The sequence below is a fragment of the Mesoplodon bidens genome, assembly GCF_964165515.1.
Source record: "Mesoplodon bidens genome assembly, chromosome: 2".
Taxonomy (NCBI): domain Eukaryota; kingdom Metazoa; phylum Chordata; class Mammalia; order Artiodactyla; family Ziphiidae; genus Mesoplodon; species Mesoplodon bidens.
Window position 1 is genome coordinate 69,339,476 of NC_138177.1, and position 17,354 is coordinate 69,356,829.

At 49.3% G+C, this 17,354-nt stretch overlaps 2 protein-coding genes across 5 annotated transcripts in view; one reads left to right on the top strand and one right to left on the bottom strand.

The window, feature by feature from the left end:
* The window catches only part of DCAF8 (DDB1 and CUL4 associated factor 8), a 45,533-nt gene extending 36,105 nt beyond the window's left edge, over positions 1-9,428 (top strand). For all 4 annotated transcript variants that reach the window (XM_081223793.1, XM_081223792.1, XM_081223791.1 and 1 more), the window contains 5 exons: positions 367-474; positions 1,859-1,989; positions 5,538-5,657; positions 6,059-6,175; positions 6,802-9,428. In XM_081223793.1, coding sequence (XP_081079919.1) covers positions 367-474; positions 1,859-1,989; positions 5,538-5,657; positions 6,059-6,175; positions 6,802-6,918 — 593 coding nt within the window. In that variant the 3' untranslated portion in view covers positions 6,919-9,428. The remainder of the gene's footprint in view (positions 1-366; positions 475-1,858; positions 1,990-5,537; positions 5,658-6,058; positions 6,176-6,801) is intronic.
* Positions 9,152-17,354, bottom strand: part of PEA15 (proliferation and apoptosis adaptor protein 15) — a 10,334-nt gene continuing 2,131 nt past the window's right edge. The window contains exons 2-4 of the mRNA XM_081223795.1: positions 12,928-13,101; positions 11,370-11,525; positions 9,152-11,216 (exon numbers count right to left, since the gene is read on the bottom strand). Coding sequence (XP_081079921.1) covers positions 11,152-11,216; positions 11,370-11,525; positions 12,928-13,099 — 393 coding nt within the window. The 5' untranslated portion in view covers positions 13,100-13,101 and the 3' untranslated portion in view covers positions 9,152-11,151. The remainder of the gene's footprint in view (positions 11,217-11,369; positions 11,526-12,927; positions 13,102-17,354) is intronic.

Consider the following 17,354-nt stretch of genomic DNA (forward strand, 5'->3'; position numbering starts at 1 on the left):
CACAGCGGGAGGATGCAGCAGATGACCCTTGGAGATGCCAGGCGCTTGCAGAATGCTGCAGATGATATTTGGCAGGGCTTGTCCTAAAGCCCAGGCTATTTGGTTGAGCAGGTTCTTATGCCTTTGACTCATTCCTGAATTAATGGGTATGATCTTCCTGAGCATTCTGCTACCCCTGGGTTGGCAGCGTGTTCCTAGTCTACCCTACACACCTGAATTGCCTGCTGTTCCAACTGAGTAAGATGGGTGCTATACCTGGGTATTAGGAGGGGGCACTACTGGCAAGAAGCCCCACCCCAACCCCCAACTCCTGGTCCTAGCTTTTTTCAGCCTTTGCCTTCACTGCTGTGTGCTTGTTCTTGGCAGAGCTCCTGGCCAGTTACAATGATGAAGACATTTACCTCTTCAACTCCTCTCACAGTGATGGGGCCCAGTATATTAAGAGATATAAAGGCCACAGAAATAACGCCACAGGTGAGACTGTCTTTCTAGGTTTCTGTACCCCAAGTCTGTTGGTTTGAAGAACCACAGTATCTCATGCAGGTTGTGCAAATAAGAGCTACCTAAAGGAGTAGGCCATCTGTCACCAAGTGACAACAAGCTTAATTGGGCTGGAGTTTTCATAGGCCCTCCTGTGCTAGAGGAGAGAGGGCTCAGGAGCATTTCTCACCACTACAGTGATGTTACTTGGTTTGGGTGTAAGGAGACTCGTCTGACTATATTTTTCTTATGATTTCAGGTAGCTTCAGGATTAAAAGACTTATTAGGGAGTTTGCGAAAGCCCTCCTTAGTTAGTGGTACTGAATTGCCTAAAATAGGGGGGTGAGCTTGTACTTACAGGGAAGAGGAGGAAATAATTCTTTTGAGTGAGGCAGAAGAGGAGAAATGGTGATAGCACCTCACCCAAGTTTGCAGTGACGATTGGCCTTTTTTGTTCTGTCTGTGGTTCCCAAACTTTGCTGTACAATGAAGTCACCTGACAATCTTTTAAAGATACTGAAGCCTGGCTTCCATACCCATCCATTCTGACTTAATTGGTGTGGGGTGCACGTTGATTAGGATTTTTAAAAAGCTCCCTTTGATTCTAATGTACAGAAAAGTTGGAATCACTGCTCTTTGTTGTTATTAATGCTCCTATCAGATGTCTGCCATAATGTTGACTGGGTAGAGCAGTTAGTTTTCCTTTTTCTCTTGAGCTGGTGAGAGGAGAGGGAAAAACCTGTACTTGGATCTTAGTCCTTGGGCATACAGAAGAAAGTGTTCCAGTCTCATGATTGGTATGGAACTGGACGTAGCAGTTGGGACTCCTGGCTTCTCTTACTAATTTCAGGGGGTGGAGCCCTGTTGTTCAGAGTCTTGGTAACAAGCACAGTTCAGGTGCTTCTTATAGGCAATTGTGGCATATACCTTCATCAGTCTTAGGTCACCTAATGACCCAGGAAGCATTGACAAGGTACCAGTGAAGCATACGTACCAAAGATAATCCTAGGGCATAAGACAGTGCTGCCTAGGAGTGGGCAGAGCTGGGGCCATTCAGGTTGGGACAGGTGAAGCGTTAGTGAGGCCTATGGTTGCTCCGTAGGATGCAAACTAATGAGACTGAGGCTGTTGCTAAGGACTGCAAACTCCTCAGCTCTATGGATCTCCTTAGGAGAATATAAATAGTCTCTGGAACTGGTGTGATTCTTATTCTGTCTATTATACATGCATAATCCCTTGATTTGTTTTGTGAAAGTGAAAGAAATTCTTTGGCTCTTAGCTGATTTAGATTTGTGAATAACTAAATTTCCTGTGAGGTAAATATATGTCGGCCTGATGCCAACTCTCATGTGGTTTATTCCTTCATTTGTCATTTCAGTAAAAGGCGTCAATTTCTATGGCCCCAAGAGTGAGTTTGTGGTGAGCGGTAGTGACTGCGGGCACATCTTCCTCTGGGAGAAATCATCCTGCCAGATCATTCAGTTCATGGAGGGGGACAAGGGAGGCGTGGTGAGTATGGTGTGCTGGGCTGGCTGGCTCCCTGCTCTCTCCAGTCATTAAGGTAGGCTTTAGCAGGGCCACTGAATTCTCACTCTGACAATGTAATACCACGTCTTAGAGGTCTAGCCAGCTAAATAAAAAGACAGTATAGTCTGTGGGTGCTGAGGTTTTAATGGAATATTTTCCCTTTCCTGTCTTCTGCTCCTCTACAGCACGGTTTATTAAGAGGAGAAAGGGATTTTAGGGAAGAACCTCTGGCCTGAGTGAGGTATCTTTAGGCATGGACCTTTTCCAAAACAAAAGCATTAGCGTTCAGGGCACACCATCCTACACACTGTAGTAGGTAGCTAAGTAGTGATCTTGACTAGATCCTGGATTAGCGGATACAAGCTAGAAGGAGCATTTTTTCTGACAGTTGGGAAAATCAGAATATGGTCTGTATATTGATACAAACACATAATATATATGCATATATAGGGAGAGAGAAACATGCTCCCCCGCCGTGACCATTTTTTTTTTTTGTTGTTGTTTGACTGATATACAACCCACGATCATATCATAGTCTGCCTGTCCTTTGAGTTCTACAGACAGCCTCCATAGAGATAGGGCAAAAAGGAAGCCTGAGGATCGTGAGTTGGGTAGTGAAAGGTGGTCAGCTCTTAGGATGTATCTAGCTAACCATAAATTTTTTTGTTTTTTCTTTTTTGAGACCTAGAGTCAAGAAGGATTCAGTAGCTTTCTATTACAAGGTTTTCAGACTGCAGAAGATAAGAAAGAGGCAGTTTGGGCAACTGCATTTTACTGACTACCCAAGATAGTCTTGTTAAGAGCTTCTAAGGGATGGCTGAGATGCTTATTCTTTCTTCCTTTTCATTCCTCCTAAGCTGTGGGGAGCTACAAAGAACCCAGCCATCTCTTGATGAGGTTTATCCAGAGCGGTTTTAGAGTTTAGAATGGTTCATTGCAGTTGGGATTTCTTCTTGTGTGTCTCTTGTCCTGGTGTGAGGCTATTTCAGACTTTCTTCTGGTTTCCTCTAAATTTTGGGGACCTGGGACCAGTATAGACCCAAAGCTTCTATGGCTTGAATATAAGTGGAGAAGAGTCTGGAACTGGAAGGTGTGTCTCACTGTTGCCTGCTTCATTTCCTACTTTTCCATAGGTCTTCTTCTATCATCTGTAGTGAACAAACCCAAAACACTGGAGTCTTAGAATTCTGCAGTAGGCATGTAGTCATAAGAAAGTCAAAAGGGGCCAGTGAATCTTTTATTGATCATAACCTATTGTCTTGCATTCCATTCTAGAGAGATGCAGGGCTGAATGCCCTCCCCCAGGCCAGCACTTGTCTGTGGTCCAGAATCACTCTACAGGCCAGTCTCCTTTTAGCTTAGCCAGTGTCAGGGTTTGATGATTAATCCAGGTGCTCAGGTTGGGAGGGCATTTGTGTGGGATGGGTGGACCCCAGGCCTGAGTTTTAGTGGTCATAAGAGTGAGGTACTAGAACAAGAGGTATAAAGACTGCACCCTGCAGCGAGATTACTGGCTTGTTGCCTCTGTGTAAGCTGAATGATCTATGTGGTCCTCACTTGGCTCCTTCTGGTTTTTTGTGCTAACCTCCAAGCAGTGGGGTCACCAGCGCCAGCCTGAATGCAGACTATATCATTAAGTAGACTATTAGAACCAGAAGGGATCTTTGAAATTCTCATCCACCTTGCCTGGGTCTCTCGATTCTGTTTTTGGCTCAAACTCTAGTCCTCTCATTGTTTGCATTCGGGGCAAAGGTGGGGGATGATGTCAATCCTTAGTCTCCCAAAAGCACTTTGCTCCTTTATCCCATCCCCTGCATCCCTCAGCCCAGTCGTCTAAGGCCAGAGCTCTTTTCTCTGCTCAGGCATTACTGACAGGATAAGTCCTGGCATGCAGACAGGTCGGGTGAAGTGACCAGGTATTCTGGCCCAGAAGCTCTCTGTTGGCTTCCCCTGCAAGCTCCAACTCAGGTACTATATGTAACTTACTCTCCTGCCATTGGCTTTGTCCTTAGTCTTAAGTTCCAAGGAATTTCTCCCCTGTGCCTTTTTATTTTGCTGGCTTGTCAAGCACAGCTAGGTCAGAGTTTAGAAGGGTAGCAAGGGCTTATCTGGAGATGGGTGAACGAGTTCAAGTTTGTATGTGTTAAGTGGTCACATATCTTTTGATAATATTTTCTGGCAGTGGAGTTTTTCTCTCCAGTGCCACCTCTGCTCCAGATGCTGGAACCTCTTCCACACTGCCTAAAAGAGCCCAAATATAAACTTTGTAATGAGCTGGTATGTGGAATAAAAGAAGAAAGAAGGGAAATGTGGTTTCTGCTTTACTCTTAGACTCAGACTTAGCTTCAGTGTTTTCTGAGAATTTATTTGTAAAATGGAAGACAAGAAGATTGGAAGTCTGTATGTCAGTTTTATTTTCCATGCTGACCCTGGCTTCCCATCAGCTGCTCTCTGCATGTGCAGGCGAGGCAGAGAAGGTTGGTCCAGAGAGAACTAAGAGGCTGTTTGCCAGGGGTTGTTTCCTTGGACTCTACTGCAGCTGCAAGACGGGGTGGGGTGGGGTGAGGTGAGGAGTGGCTAGGACCACACCTTCTTCCTTCTGGATGCTTTTGCCATCTATTCCTCATCTGACTAAAAGCCCAAAAATGCTTTAGCAGCTAGATCTGGGACCAGCTCTTCCGGTGGGGGTGGTAGCTGCCCTGCTCTGCCAGGAAGGCTGATGTTTCCAAGTCAGACAGCAGGGGGCATGGGTGCCTTTGGAAAGAAGGAGGCTGCCTAAGCCAGAAGATCTTCGCCTCGGCTGCTGTAGTTCATTCCTCCTGCTCAGTGAATATATCCAGAGGGTGGCTGAGCTTGAGGCTGTGGGTGCCCCAGGAAGCTGACTCACTGTACCGTGCTGTCCTGTAGCTGAGCCTGTTGTGCTTTCATGGCAGGCAGCAGAATGCTGTCTCCTGGGGTGTGCAGGGTTCTCAAGCAGATATGTGTCTCCACTACCCTACTACTCTTCAGGCTCAGCCTCTTCCCAGCCTATGCCTTCTTCCAGTTCTTGTAAACAGTGGAATGTAATTGTTCTCTGAGTCTTCTCTGGGGGCTCAGCAGCAGCTGCTGCTTTCTTCATTTTTAAAAATGTATTTGCCACTTGGTGAAAGCCACTGAGATGTTTTTTTCCAGACTGGGGCAAGTTGGAGCTTTGGAAGCTGGAGAGAATGAGGTCATCTGAACCTCACTGCCTTTTTGTGAAGCCAGCAGTATGCTTGGCCAGTCACCCGCCCACCCCTAGAGCTATGTCTGAGGATGAGGCCACCCCTACCTAAACCTAGGAAGTGAGAGATAGGCCTGGTCTTACACCCAGTCTGTGTCCAGTGTTACCCCGAGGGCCCTTTGGCCTAGGCTTATGATGGGTGGGCCTGTCTTCCCAGCAGCTGTCTTAACTTTTATCAAGGACAGTTGTTTGGTTCAAGGTGAGTAGTGGGTTTTAAACCGTATTGCCACATACCCCTGAGCCTATGTTTTCCTTTACTCCTGACCAGGTAAACTGTCTTGAGCCCCACCCCCACCTGCCTGTGCTGGCAACCAGTGGCCTAGACCATGATGTCAAGATCTGGGCACCCACAGCTGAAACTTCCACTGAACTTACAGGGTTAAAGGATGTAAGTAGCTGACTATAGATTTCTTCTTTCTGCTTATCCACATACTGTTAGGAGTTTTCATTGTCATAGGAAGGAATAACTTGCTGTACAGTTCTTTAAAGGCACTGCTGTAACACTCTCCCCCACATTCCTGGCATTGCCTCTCTAGGAACAGTCCCAGTCCAGGGGTCCAGGGTGCAGCTTTGAAGTGCATCTAGTTCATGGTAGAGGGGACATCTTTAGGAAGAATCATCCATCTTCTCAGTGGATGAACCTGGGGCATCCTTTCTTAATCGAATCCAGCTATACTCCAGCTCAGTAGTTTCTAAGGGAAGATTTTACTGGGCTAGAACACCAGTCTTTTCTGATCAGGTCCAGGGTTCCTATTCATTACCCACTTCCCCAACCCTTTTTGGTTCCAGGTGATTAAGAAGAACAAGCGGGAACGGGATGAAGATAGCTTACACCACACCGACCTATTTGATAGCCACATGCTCTGGTTCCTCATGCATCACCTGAGACAAAGACGCCATCACCGGGTAAGCTGGAGTGGGAAGTGAGCTCCCAAGGGCAGTGACCCTCTCAAGAGGGTAAAATGTTCCAGGGCATACTTCTCACTGCTTTAGGAGGAATCAGGTGGAGTTAGTTGGGTTTCCTATCCATTATTCCCCATCCCCATCAGAGCTTTGATGTAGCCTTGGAAGAGCCACTAGCAGAAATAGGTGGTGTCTGCTTTGTGTTCTCCATCACCACGCATGCACAGGGCTGTCTTCAAAAAGGCAGAGGCATGAGGGGTGGGGAAGGAGTTGAGAAGAAATAAGTCGTCTCAGGTGTCTTCTGTTTTTTCTCTTGTGCCAGAAGAGGCCTAGGGCAGGGGTTAGCAAACTGTGGCAGTTTGGGCAAGTGCCTGCTTTTTGTAAATAAAGTTTTATTAGACTACAGCCACACCCATTCATTTATGTGTTGTCTGGCTGCTTTCATGCTATAACAGCAGAGTTGAATAGTTGTGACAGAGATACAGCCCATGAGTCTAAAATATTTACTGTCTGGCCCTTTAAGAAAAATTCTGCCGACCCCTGGCCTAGAGCATGTAAATTATAGCTAAGATCTAACAGGCTTGTCCTTGTTCCAGGGAAATTACTAATAAGCCTTTCCCATCCTACAGCGCTGGCGAGAACCTGGGGTTGGGGCCACAGACGCAGACTCGGATGAGTCTCCCAGCTCCTCAGATACATCGGACGAGGAGGAGGGCCCTGACCGGGTGCAGTGCATGCCATCCTGAGGCCTCGTACCCAGGAGGGGCAGGCTGGGGCTGCCAACCCGATCCTGCCTGGGCAGCCCTTTCCTGTCCCAGGCTCTAACATTCAGCAGAAACGCACTTTGGACTTTTTTGCTTTAGATTTAAAAAAAAAAAAAAAAGAAAGAAAGAAAAAAAAGAAAAAAAAAAGACATCCCAGGAGGACAAGCCAGAGGGGAGCAAACCTACAGAGTATCTAGAAGTGGGAATTGAGCCCTGGAATGGGGTTCCATGGAGAGGTGCATAGGACTCGGCAGAAATGGCCTCTCCCCAAAGCCTTTTTTTGGGGGGAGGGGGGAGCCTATTTTGTTAACTGGTTTGGGGTAGGAAATGGGGTTTCCTTTTCTTTGATCTCCCTTGTTTCTTGGGTGGGGGGTGGGGGGATAACTGGCTGTTCAGTACCAAGGGGCCAGACTGGGGGTGGTAGAAATGCCACTCTCTCTTTGGTTTAGGTTTTTGACTTTTCTTTATTTTTTAAAATTCTATGACAGTTGCATTCTTCTTCCCCCTGAGCAACCAACCCCATCCCAGGATCGTGTTTTTCTGGGGAGTCCTTAGAGCCCCTAACCATCCCACACTCTTCACTTTCTTTTCCACCCCATTCATTCTCTGTACTTATCACAGTGTTTTGCACTTGATTATGTATCCTTCACTCTCTTCTCTTCATCCCATCACCCCCTCAGTAGGTCTGGTGAGGGAGGTTGTGGGGAGGTGGGAGGAGGGACAGAAGTGGAAGAACAGGAAGGTGGTTACCTCTTCTGTTACTTAAAAAAAAAAAAAAGTTGTTTGGTGGCAGCAATCTCCCTGTCCCTATCACTGTTAGAGGCCTAATTTTATATCTATAAATATATTAAAAAGCAAGTCAAAATTGGATGTATCACGTTAAAATTATTGTTGAAGTTTAAATACCTATATATTCTCTATGACTGCAATAAAGGGACTTACAGGAGAGAGTGAGTGAGAGTAATGATGTGGAGGTATCACCTGGGGTCAGCCTACCTACCCTCTGTGCATGGCTACTGGAGATTAGGGAGATTAACCCTTATGTTTTAGGAGGCTCAAGAATGGAAGGATCCTGAATTCTGCCCTTTCCTGCTTTCCTACCATGGTTTCAGGGTTGGGAAGCCCCCTTCATCTCTTTGCTCCAGATATCCTACCTCTGCTTAAGTCTTGTGGAGGTTCCCAGGGTGGCTCTGCTAACCAGAGACTGGCTCATCTTCAAAACTTGACTGAACTGTGACTTCAGGAAGGGTTCTGCGACTGCAGACCATCTCTCCTAATACTGTGTGTGACAGAAGAAACACTCACTCTTACCTTTAGCTGCTTGATTCTTTAAACTATCCAACTCCACACCAACTCCCTTCCTAATGGAAGAGTATAGGGAAAGACCTCCTCGGTTTGACTTTATACCTTGTCCACCTTTTCCTATCTTGGGACTGGAGGACAAGTCATTAATCTAAGGATTGAGTAAGGTGGATGGGGCTCAGACACCTATTGTATCACTGGTCACTAATTATGAAAGTCCCAGTTGAATTCTTGCCCTTAACTGCTTTTGCTGCTATTTCTTTGCCCCCAAGCAGGAATTCTGCATCCTGGGACAGTCAGATTCTACTAGAACAGGCCAGGAAGGAAGGGAGGAGTGAAAGGGTGGAATTCCCAGATACTCCTTCCTCCTGCCCCTTTTCCTAGCAGCTCTCAGACCAGATGTTAGCTGCTATACTTCCTCCCTGAGGTAGTGAATGTGTGGTGACTGTGAGTGGTCTGTGTTCTTATTGCTGGTGGGGTGAAGGAGTGGGCTGAAACCATGCACTCTGGAATTTGTTGTGTATTTTCTCTCAGTAAAGGCTTTTTTTTTTTTTTTTTTTCCCCTGACTGCTGCTGTGTGTGTGATATGTGAGCCATTCATTCATGATGGGCTATTTTTGTTCCTTTCAGTATAGGTGCCTGGCCCTGGTCTTATTACAGTTTTAGGAAGTCCAGTCTGGGATATCCATGTTTCCAGTGGTTGGGCTCCAGTGGGAGACTGTATAAGTGGAATAGGCCCCACAGTTCAGTGATACGTAGAAAATGAGAGAGGGTAGAGATCCTGCTAGGGGTATTTTCCTGGCCTCTGTTCCAGGCTGCAGTTAAGGATTTGGGGGTAAATTTTGCTCTCCCTCCCCAGTCATCCAAAGGCTTAAAAATCCCGGTCATTCACACAAATTTAGAATCAGTTAGGTACAGTACAATCAATCACCTTTATTCCAGGGTTAGAACAAGGCCGTGCACACTGCAGACAGAGGAGCACAGGATAGGGGCAATCTCACAGCAGTATAGGGGGCGGGAGGGCAGGTTAGTCTTTTTAGATTATTTTGCCTTACAGAGAAATTGCTAGACTCCGCTGAAAATGACCCTGTCTCCCTTCTCCCATCTCATCCTCTTCTCTCTTCAAAGGAAGGCTCTTTATATATTCCCTCCCTCCACCCCCTTTCTCTCTCAGACTTGTTCTCACATAACATATCCTGGCTTGGAAGGATAATTCCTGCTCACTTCCCCCCTCCCAATTCTACAAGTATCTCTCTCTCCTTGAGGGAGAAGCCAGACAGGACTGGGGAAACTTGGGAAGGTCCTTTAAGGCAAAACTGTGGAGTACTCGAGGTGTATGTGTTAAGGCAGGTGTCCGCAGCAGTGGCCAGAGGGGACAGGCAGGTTGGGCTGGGCTAGGCTAGGATCAGAGGGTGCTCTCCAACCAGTCTGGCTTCTTCCCTCTTCCAGTAGCCAGCTCTCCCCTCCACTAAAGTTTTGCTCCCACATCCTAGAAGCTCCTAGCTTAAACTTTCTCTAAATAGCCTCTTGAGATTGCATGTGAATTTAGTTTAAAAAAGTTTTTTTTGTTTTGACTATGTAGCAATTTGACTCTGCCACTCCCTTCACTGTGGCATTCCCCTTCCACCCCCGTCCTGGCCTAGACAATAAGTTAATGCCAGACACCACAAAAAAGGGCAGACATGGCAGTGCGGGTTTAATATACATATATGTAGAATATATATGTACACACAGTTAGCACGGTCAGGGTGGGGATGGCTATCTTGGGACAGGCAGGAGGCTGGGGTCACTGTACTCTAGTGATTTGGCTAGGAGGCGTTCACAAGCCCAAGGTGCCAGGATATTGAGGGAGAGGGGTTACCGAGTCCCCTCCTGGACTGAATTGGGATCAGTGCAACGGAAAACACTGTAGTTAGCTTCTTCCCTTCTTTCTGGCTTGGGGGAGAGGGGGTTCTAGATCATGGAGAGAGGGAAGGTTGCCTGCGATAACCACGTTGGGACTCTGTTAAGTGGGAGCAGGATTGGAGTTAAAACCTAAGGATCTCGATTCCCCAACCTCCCCAGGTTCAGGGGACTCCTGTGCAACAGTCTGAGTAGGAATAAAGGAGTGGAACAGGGAACTCCTCTCTGCCTTCGTCCCCACTCAGGCTCAGTGATGGGGCATGTTCCCAGCACAGTCTCTCCAGAGTAGAGGTGGGTGGGGGGTATCTAATGCTGGGTTCTCCATGGGGTTTGAACTTTGGGGCCAGGGAAGGATCCAGTGATCCTCTCTCTTTAGGTCCCTGGCTCATACCCACCGTAGGCCCATGAGAGGGGAGCAAAAAAGGACCTGCTGGTGCCCAGGCCCTCCAACCTGAGGAACTACTGGAAACTGAACTCCTCAGCCAGTCCAGCTTTGGGGTACAAACACAGACTCTGGCTTTTCTTTGCCCCTTCCAGGTGGGGGTTGAGTAGCCTCTTCATCTTCCCTCCCACTGCTTTTCATTAGATTCACCCACCTCTCCCATGCCTCACTCCTACCTCGCCGCCTCATTGTAGGAAAATACAGGCCCTTTTCTGCTCCCACACTTTAGAGAGGTGGGGGATGAGTGGAGGAAAGGGAAGTAGGAGGAATGTGCCTATTTCTATTTGCATAGAAATAGCCCCCAGCTCCCCCTAGAGTGGGGAAACTGAGCTCCCCCACCCCCAGCCCCTGACCCCCATCCCCTCACAAGGAGGAGGAACTAGATGAGCTAGACATATAGACAGACAGCCAGAGCGTGCGCACACGCACACACACGCGCACAGTAAGGGGGTTAGGACCAGGTTAGTAAGTGGGTAGATGGGGGGGGTGCCCTTGCCCCCTCCCCTGGAGGATGGGGGAAGAGAATGGTCTGATGAAGGTCCAACCTTCTTCCTCTTCCTCCCCCTTGCTCAGGCTTTCTTCGGTGGAGGAGCCAATTTGATGATCTCTTCCTCAGAGGGCTGCCGGATAATGTCTGGGGGCAAAAAGGGATGTGTCCAGGGGCAGAAGTCATGGGAGGCCACAGGCAGGCTAACTCATCATGAGCCTCTGTTCCCCCAGAATTAAAGTATTCCACAGACAATCCACGGGAAGGGCAGAGGTACATATTAAAGGCATGGCCTCTTACCTTTGTACTTCTTGGCACTGGGGATACGGGTTAGCTTGGTGTCCAGCTCATCTTCCTCAGAGATCTTCAGAACACGGGTTCTGTAGTCAACCACCATAGTGAGTAGGTCAGGACGGCGGGAGATCTCAAAGATGTGCTCGATATAAGAGAGGTTGTCTGGAGGAAGGCAGGAGACTGAGGGTCAGAGCTAGGCTGTAGAGGTCAGCTTCCCCTACACTGCTGGATTAGGCTTCAGAAACCAAGACTGAGTTGCTCACATTGGTTACTGGAGGAGGCAACACTGGAAGAAGAGGGGCAACTAAGCCAGGAAAAGAAAGCTAAAGCACCAAAAAACAGTACAGAGAACTATTCCCAGGAAGGGCAGATCACTGATGAGTGAAGTTTCTAGATTACAGATTTAGAATGAGGGATTTAGGTTAAATACCAGGTTCCACGTTGAGTGGACGGGAGAATAGAAAAATTAACCGGGCTTCCAAATACCCAACATCCACCCTGTCCCTCTTTCACTTTTCCTCCAAGCAAGCATCAGAATTTCCCAGCAGCACATGTGGGACCAGAAGGGTGGGATCTGTAGACAACCCAGGAGAGATTCTGGGCCTAGTGAGAAGGGTAATTCTGAATGAGAAGGCACAGACATGACCAGAGGGATGATGTCCATGGGTTGGCCAGTTCTAGGAGATTGCAGATGCCTTCTTGCCTGGCTCCTCCCCTCTACTGCAGCAGTCCCCTAAGTCAGCGGTCCCCAACCTTTTTAGCACCAGGGACCGGTTTCGTGGAAGACAATTTTTCAATGGACGGGGGGGGGGGCGGGGGGGGCGGTGCGTGGGATGGTTCAAGCTGTAATTCGAGCAATGGGGAGCGAGCAGTAGATGAAGCTTCGCTCACTCACGCCCACTCCTCACCTCTTGCTGTGCGGCCCGGTTCCTAACAGGACCGCTAGGGACCCCTGTCCGAAGTGTGGCGTGTCCTCCTTCAGCCTCCCTCCCTTCATTCCATGCTACAGATTAGTATCTCTGAAGCACCTTCAGGTCACTCACCTCACCTATCAAATGCCCTGTCACTCAAGGCCCTCCACAACACAGTCTTAACTTACCTTTCCAGCCACTTCTAAACATACTATGTTCCTCTGCCTAGCATGTCCTCCTTTGGATCCTGCCTTTGAAATCCCACTTGCCCTTCAGGGCCATCTTAAATACCAGTTCCTCCCCACAGCCCTTTCCAGAGCAATGGTCTCTAAAAGTGAATAAGAAAATGTTAGAATTTGTGGTTTTAAGTTTTATCATCACTTTTAAGTTCTATTTTAATGTTTTATTATATATATGATTATAGCACAGTAGGATCTGAGTAACATTTTTTGCTGAATATTTTTACTGAGTAGGGCACCGTGAAGAATGTAAAGACCACTGCCCTAGAGCCCCTCTACTCTTAGAGCACCCCTCTTATCCTGCCGTGTCAGAAAGGAGTGCACTTTGTATAGGAGCTCTGAGCTCATTTCTATTTGCTGAATGAACTGAGCCTGAACGGCTGATGGTAGGATGCCTGTGTCCCCCTCCCCCACCTTTGTCCAGCTTGTTGTGGCTCTCCAGGAAGCTAAACCAGGCACTGCCAGTAGTGATCTCCTCGCTCTTCTCACTGGGGATGTCCTCCTTGCAGGCTGACTTGAGCTGTTCCAGATCTTCAAGGGTGATGTTGTTGGTCAGGTCCTGGAGGAGGGTCCCGTACTCGGCCATGACTGGCGTTGCGGGGAACAAAGGGAGAGGAGGCTGAGCTTGAGGTTCACGGTTTGGTTCACTCACTGGCCCTACCCACCTCTCCTCTACCCTACCAGGCAAGTGCCTGGAACACAGAGGTTGGGGAGGCTAGGACTGGAGGGAGAAAAGGAAGACCTAAGGGAGGTAGGAGTAGACTGGAAGAAACTGGGAAGCTAGGGGCCAGGCTGGAGTCTAGAGTGAAAAGTCACACCTCCTTCTCCCCAACATCTTTTTTCTTCCTTTTCCCCCCCTCTAACAGTAACCCTGGCAACAGCTCCCCGACTGAGGAGGCGGTTACCATAGCAACCTGCTCCCGACTTTCTCACCCGCTGTCTCCAAGTCCCCCCCAGAAGCGCCCCACCCACCTGCAACCCCTCCCCCTGTCAAACAAAACAAAACACACCAAAACGACGACCAGGGAGAGGCTTGCTGTGGCAATGAGAAGCTAAAGAGAAGGGGCTGGGGGAGGTTGATTGGAGCTCATGTTCTAGCTTCCATTCTTTCCCAGAAGCAAAAGGGGTCCCTCACTTCAACTCCCCACCACCCCACTAATGACTCATTTTGGATAGATGCCTAGTTGCCTGGTCAAATTGTCCCCTGGCCCCTCCATGCTCAGCCCTGTATTCAGTCATTAGGTCTCGGGATGGGGGTGGGGAGGGTGAAGCAGTAGGCTACCCCCACCTTTGCGGAGCCCATTTTCTCCCTTGATTGCTGCTGGGCCTCTACACAGCCCTTTCTCCTAGCCTTTGTGCTATGCCTACAGCCCCCGCGCCCAAGAATACCAAGCGGCTGGCTCTGGCCCCCTGCCCAGTTCCCAGGCTGGCTGGGTGGCAGGGAGAAGGGGTTCAGATGCAGCTTTGGGAAAGTCTGGCAGGAAGGGGGCCGCCACTTCTGCTTGCATCAACATCCGGCTGGCACTACCTTCAGCGTGACCTCCCACAAGGGGCTGGGGAAGGCTGGATCTCATCTAGGCCTTCACCACATTCCTCTTCTATGAAGATTTTTAGGTGAAAAGGGAGAGGACACTCAAGGCCCTCCTTCCACTAAGATAGGAACTGTGGCTAAGACAGGAAGAAAGAAGGTCAGACCTTAGAAAGAACTTTCTGGATTTGATAAAATGTGAAACTCTAGTGGTGAGTTTTAAAAAGGGGCTTTTTTCCCCCACAATGACTATATATTCCTTTTATAATTGGAAAAATAAAGCATTTTAAAAAGTAAATTATGGCATAAACACTCTGTGGCTAGACAAAGGGGTGGGGCAAGGAGCTAGATGACCTTGTACTTGACAGACTGCCCACAATTACCCCAACAATGGGCTGGGAATATAGCAGAAAGGGACTAGTTGACACACCCCATATTCCTTATTTCCACCTACATGCAGGGAAACTGAGGGAGAGAAGCATGCACCCAGGAGGCCCCATTCCCAGCCCCCTACTTGGACCAGAACAAACAAGCCTCCCTTGGTGGCAGGCACTGTGACACAAACACACAATAAGCCAGGCAGCAGGGCCAGCATGAGCCCCACAAGGAACAGGCACTTATACACATGCTCACTTGCACACCCAGGTGCAACCAGACAGAGGGCCCAGCGGTGGCCCTACCAGGCTGGGCCAGAAACAATGCTCTCTGACTGTCAGCACCAGGAACCGTCTCGCCTTGAAATCTAGGTCACAGCAGCAGGCTCTGGAGCTCAGCGCCCCCCCACCCCCGCCGATAATCCAAGGACAGAAAAGGTGGGGGGGGGGATGTAGACAAGGGGAATGATGGGTACAGGGTTCAGAGATGGGGATAATAATGGAGGTGGGGCGTGAAGAGAGCTGAAGAGAAAAGGGCAGCATGGGAAGGAGGCAAGATGCCCTCAAGAAGGCTGCCCCAGCCGAGGAGACCCTGCAACCAAGCCCTTAGCTGGAAAATGGGACAGACTTTAGGAGCATAGTGCCCTGCTTTCACATAGAAGAAGAGTTTGTAAATACAGAGATCCTGTGGGAGGGGAGAGAGAGAGAGAGAGAGAGAGAGAGAGAGAGAGTGTGTGTGTGTGTGTGTGTGTGTGTGTGTCTCTCTCTCTCTCTCTCTCTCTCTCTCTCTCTCTCTCTCTCTCCTGGGAGGAGTTAAGATTTAGGACTCTGAATTGAAAACACAGACTTACAGGGGAGGTGGGCGGGAAGGGATTAATGTGTATTAGACACCCACCCACAAAGGCTGGGGGCGGTGAGTAGGAACTTTCTGTGAGAGTGAAACAGATACGAGGAGGCCCCTAAGAGAAATGGGGGTGGGAATGTGTATGTGCCAGAATCCTCTGTATGGATGCTGATCCCTGGGTGTGGGCACAGGTACAGGGAGGAGGCAGTGCTGGTATCTGTGGGTGTGTTTGGATGTTCTGGTAATGGGTGTGTATGTGCCAGCGCTTGAGTGTATGTGGTCTGTGTGTATGTGTCTGACCAGCTGAGAGTACGTGTAAGAAGGCAGATAATCACAGGCTCACATCCAGAGAAAAGAGGAAGGGTAAGGGGAGCCTAGAGAATGGAGGAAGAGAACTGGTGTTGGGAGAGGGAAAGAGACTGAGGCTGCAAATGAGGAATCCTTGGTGGGGGAGGGGCGCAGGGAGCACACAGAGTCCACGATGAGAAGGCTGCAGCCTCAGCTCAGTGGTTACCATGGCAACCTCAGTTCTGGGTGCCCCCCCCCATTCAGTTGTCAGGACAATGACACCACTGGATAGGAGGGATGTGGGGAGTGGTGAGCAAGAGGAGACAGAAGGGATAGGAGAAAGGCCCCGTAAGGGCGCAGGGAAAGGCGGCCTCGTGTCCTGCCTCCCTGGAGAGATCCCGTTTGCCCAGGCCTGGGTGTGGCAGCAGGGGCAAGGGCAGGGGAGTTTGGGGGAAATTCCCTTACTTGGTTCTCAAGCTTCCCTGGTCAACCACTGTCCGGTTGTAGTCTGGCCATGGTAGGTGGGGCTTGGCAGAAGCTTGGCTCCTTCACCCTCCATGTTGCTTTTCTCACCCAAGATTTAGAATTCCATAGGGCCTACAGAGAAGTCTCCTGCCCTCATAGCTCTGAAGAGTCCTCCTGATCTCTGGAACAGTGCAGAGGCTGCCCAGGGAACACCAGGCAGCCTGGGCGGAGGCCACTCTTGGGACAGGATACTTGGGCAGGAACCGGGAACCGGGGCTGAGGCTGCCAGGAAGTCTGTCCCCTTCCCTCCCAGATCATTCTGTGCTCTGCTCACCGCTTCCTCACACCTTCCTTCCTTCCTTCCTCTCCTTCCGAGCTGGCCCCAGGTGGGGCCCTGACAAAAGTCAAACCAACTGAGAATGCTGAGGAAGAGGGGCAGGAGGTAAGGATTATATTCTGACCTTCTGGGGTAGTAGTTGGGAGCATGACAGGTGGGTGCTCCATGGGCCCTGGGGGAGGAAGGGGCGGGCCCTGGGAACACTCGGAGAGCCTAGCAAAACGGGATAACCACCTGTGGAGGAGGTGGTAGCACCAGAAGAATTTCTGTGCACTTGGACATTAATTTATGATTATCCTCTCCCTAGCATTTGCTTCCAAATCCTCAGTAAATGTACGAAGCCCGAGGATCAGGAGGTGCTATTCCTCCCTCCCGCACATCGGCTGCAGCTGCCTAAGGCTGAGGGGAACTGCAAGGACCTGGAGATCCCTGCAGTGGGCAGGAGGCGGCCTGTAGGCACTCGAGTCTGTCAGTCTTGTTGCCTGGGGTTTGGGGTGGGAGGGTGGTAATCACAGCAAAGCAGAGGGCTGGGAAGGGAGAGAGCAGGGTTCCTACTTTAAATTTTATCTGGGCCCCAAATTCAAGCAGTCCTGTAGTTCGGCCCTAATTATTCCTTTACTATCATACTCAACTGACTTCTTCCCATAGCTTCTATTCAGCTTTTTGGGGGGAGGGTGGGGGGAGGATGCCTTTATTTCTGTAAAGTAGGAAGAAGAGGCTTCTAAGGCTCCAGAGTCAGCCTGGGAATGAGGGGGTGGGATAGGACACCTGGACCTCAAAATGTTCAGTCCAAGAAGCAAAATGGGTTACCCCTGGCTACAAAAACAGGGTTAAGCTTTAAGCCCTTAGTCAGGAGAAGAAGGATCGGACCCAGAATGAGAGCATCAGAAGATACCTGGCATTGGATCAGGCCAGGCAGAGGAGAGGGAATGGGGGCCTCTACTGCTCTCTACTCATCTGATTCTCTCTCTTCCTCCTTCTGTTTCTCTCCCATCTCTCTATCTC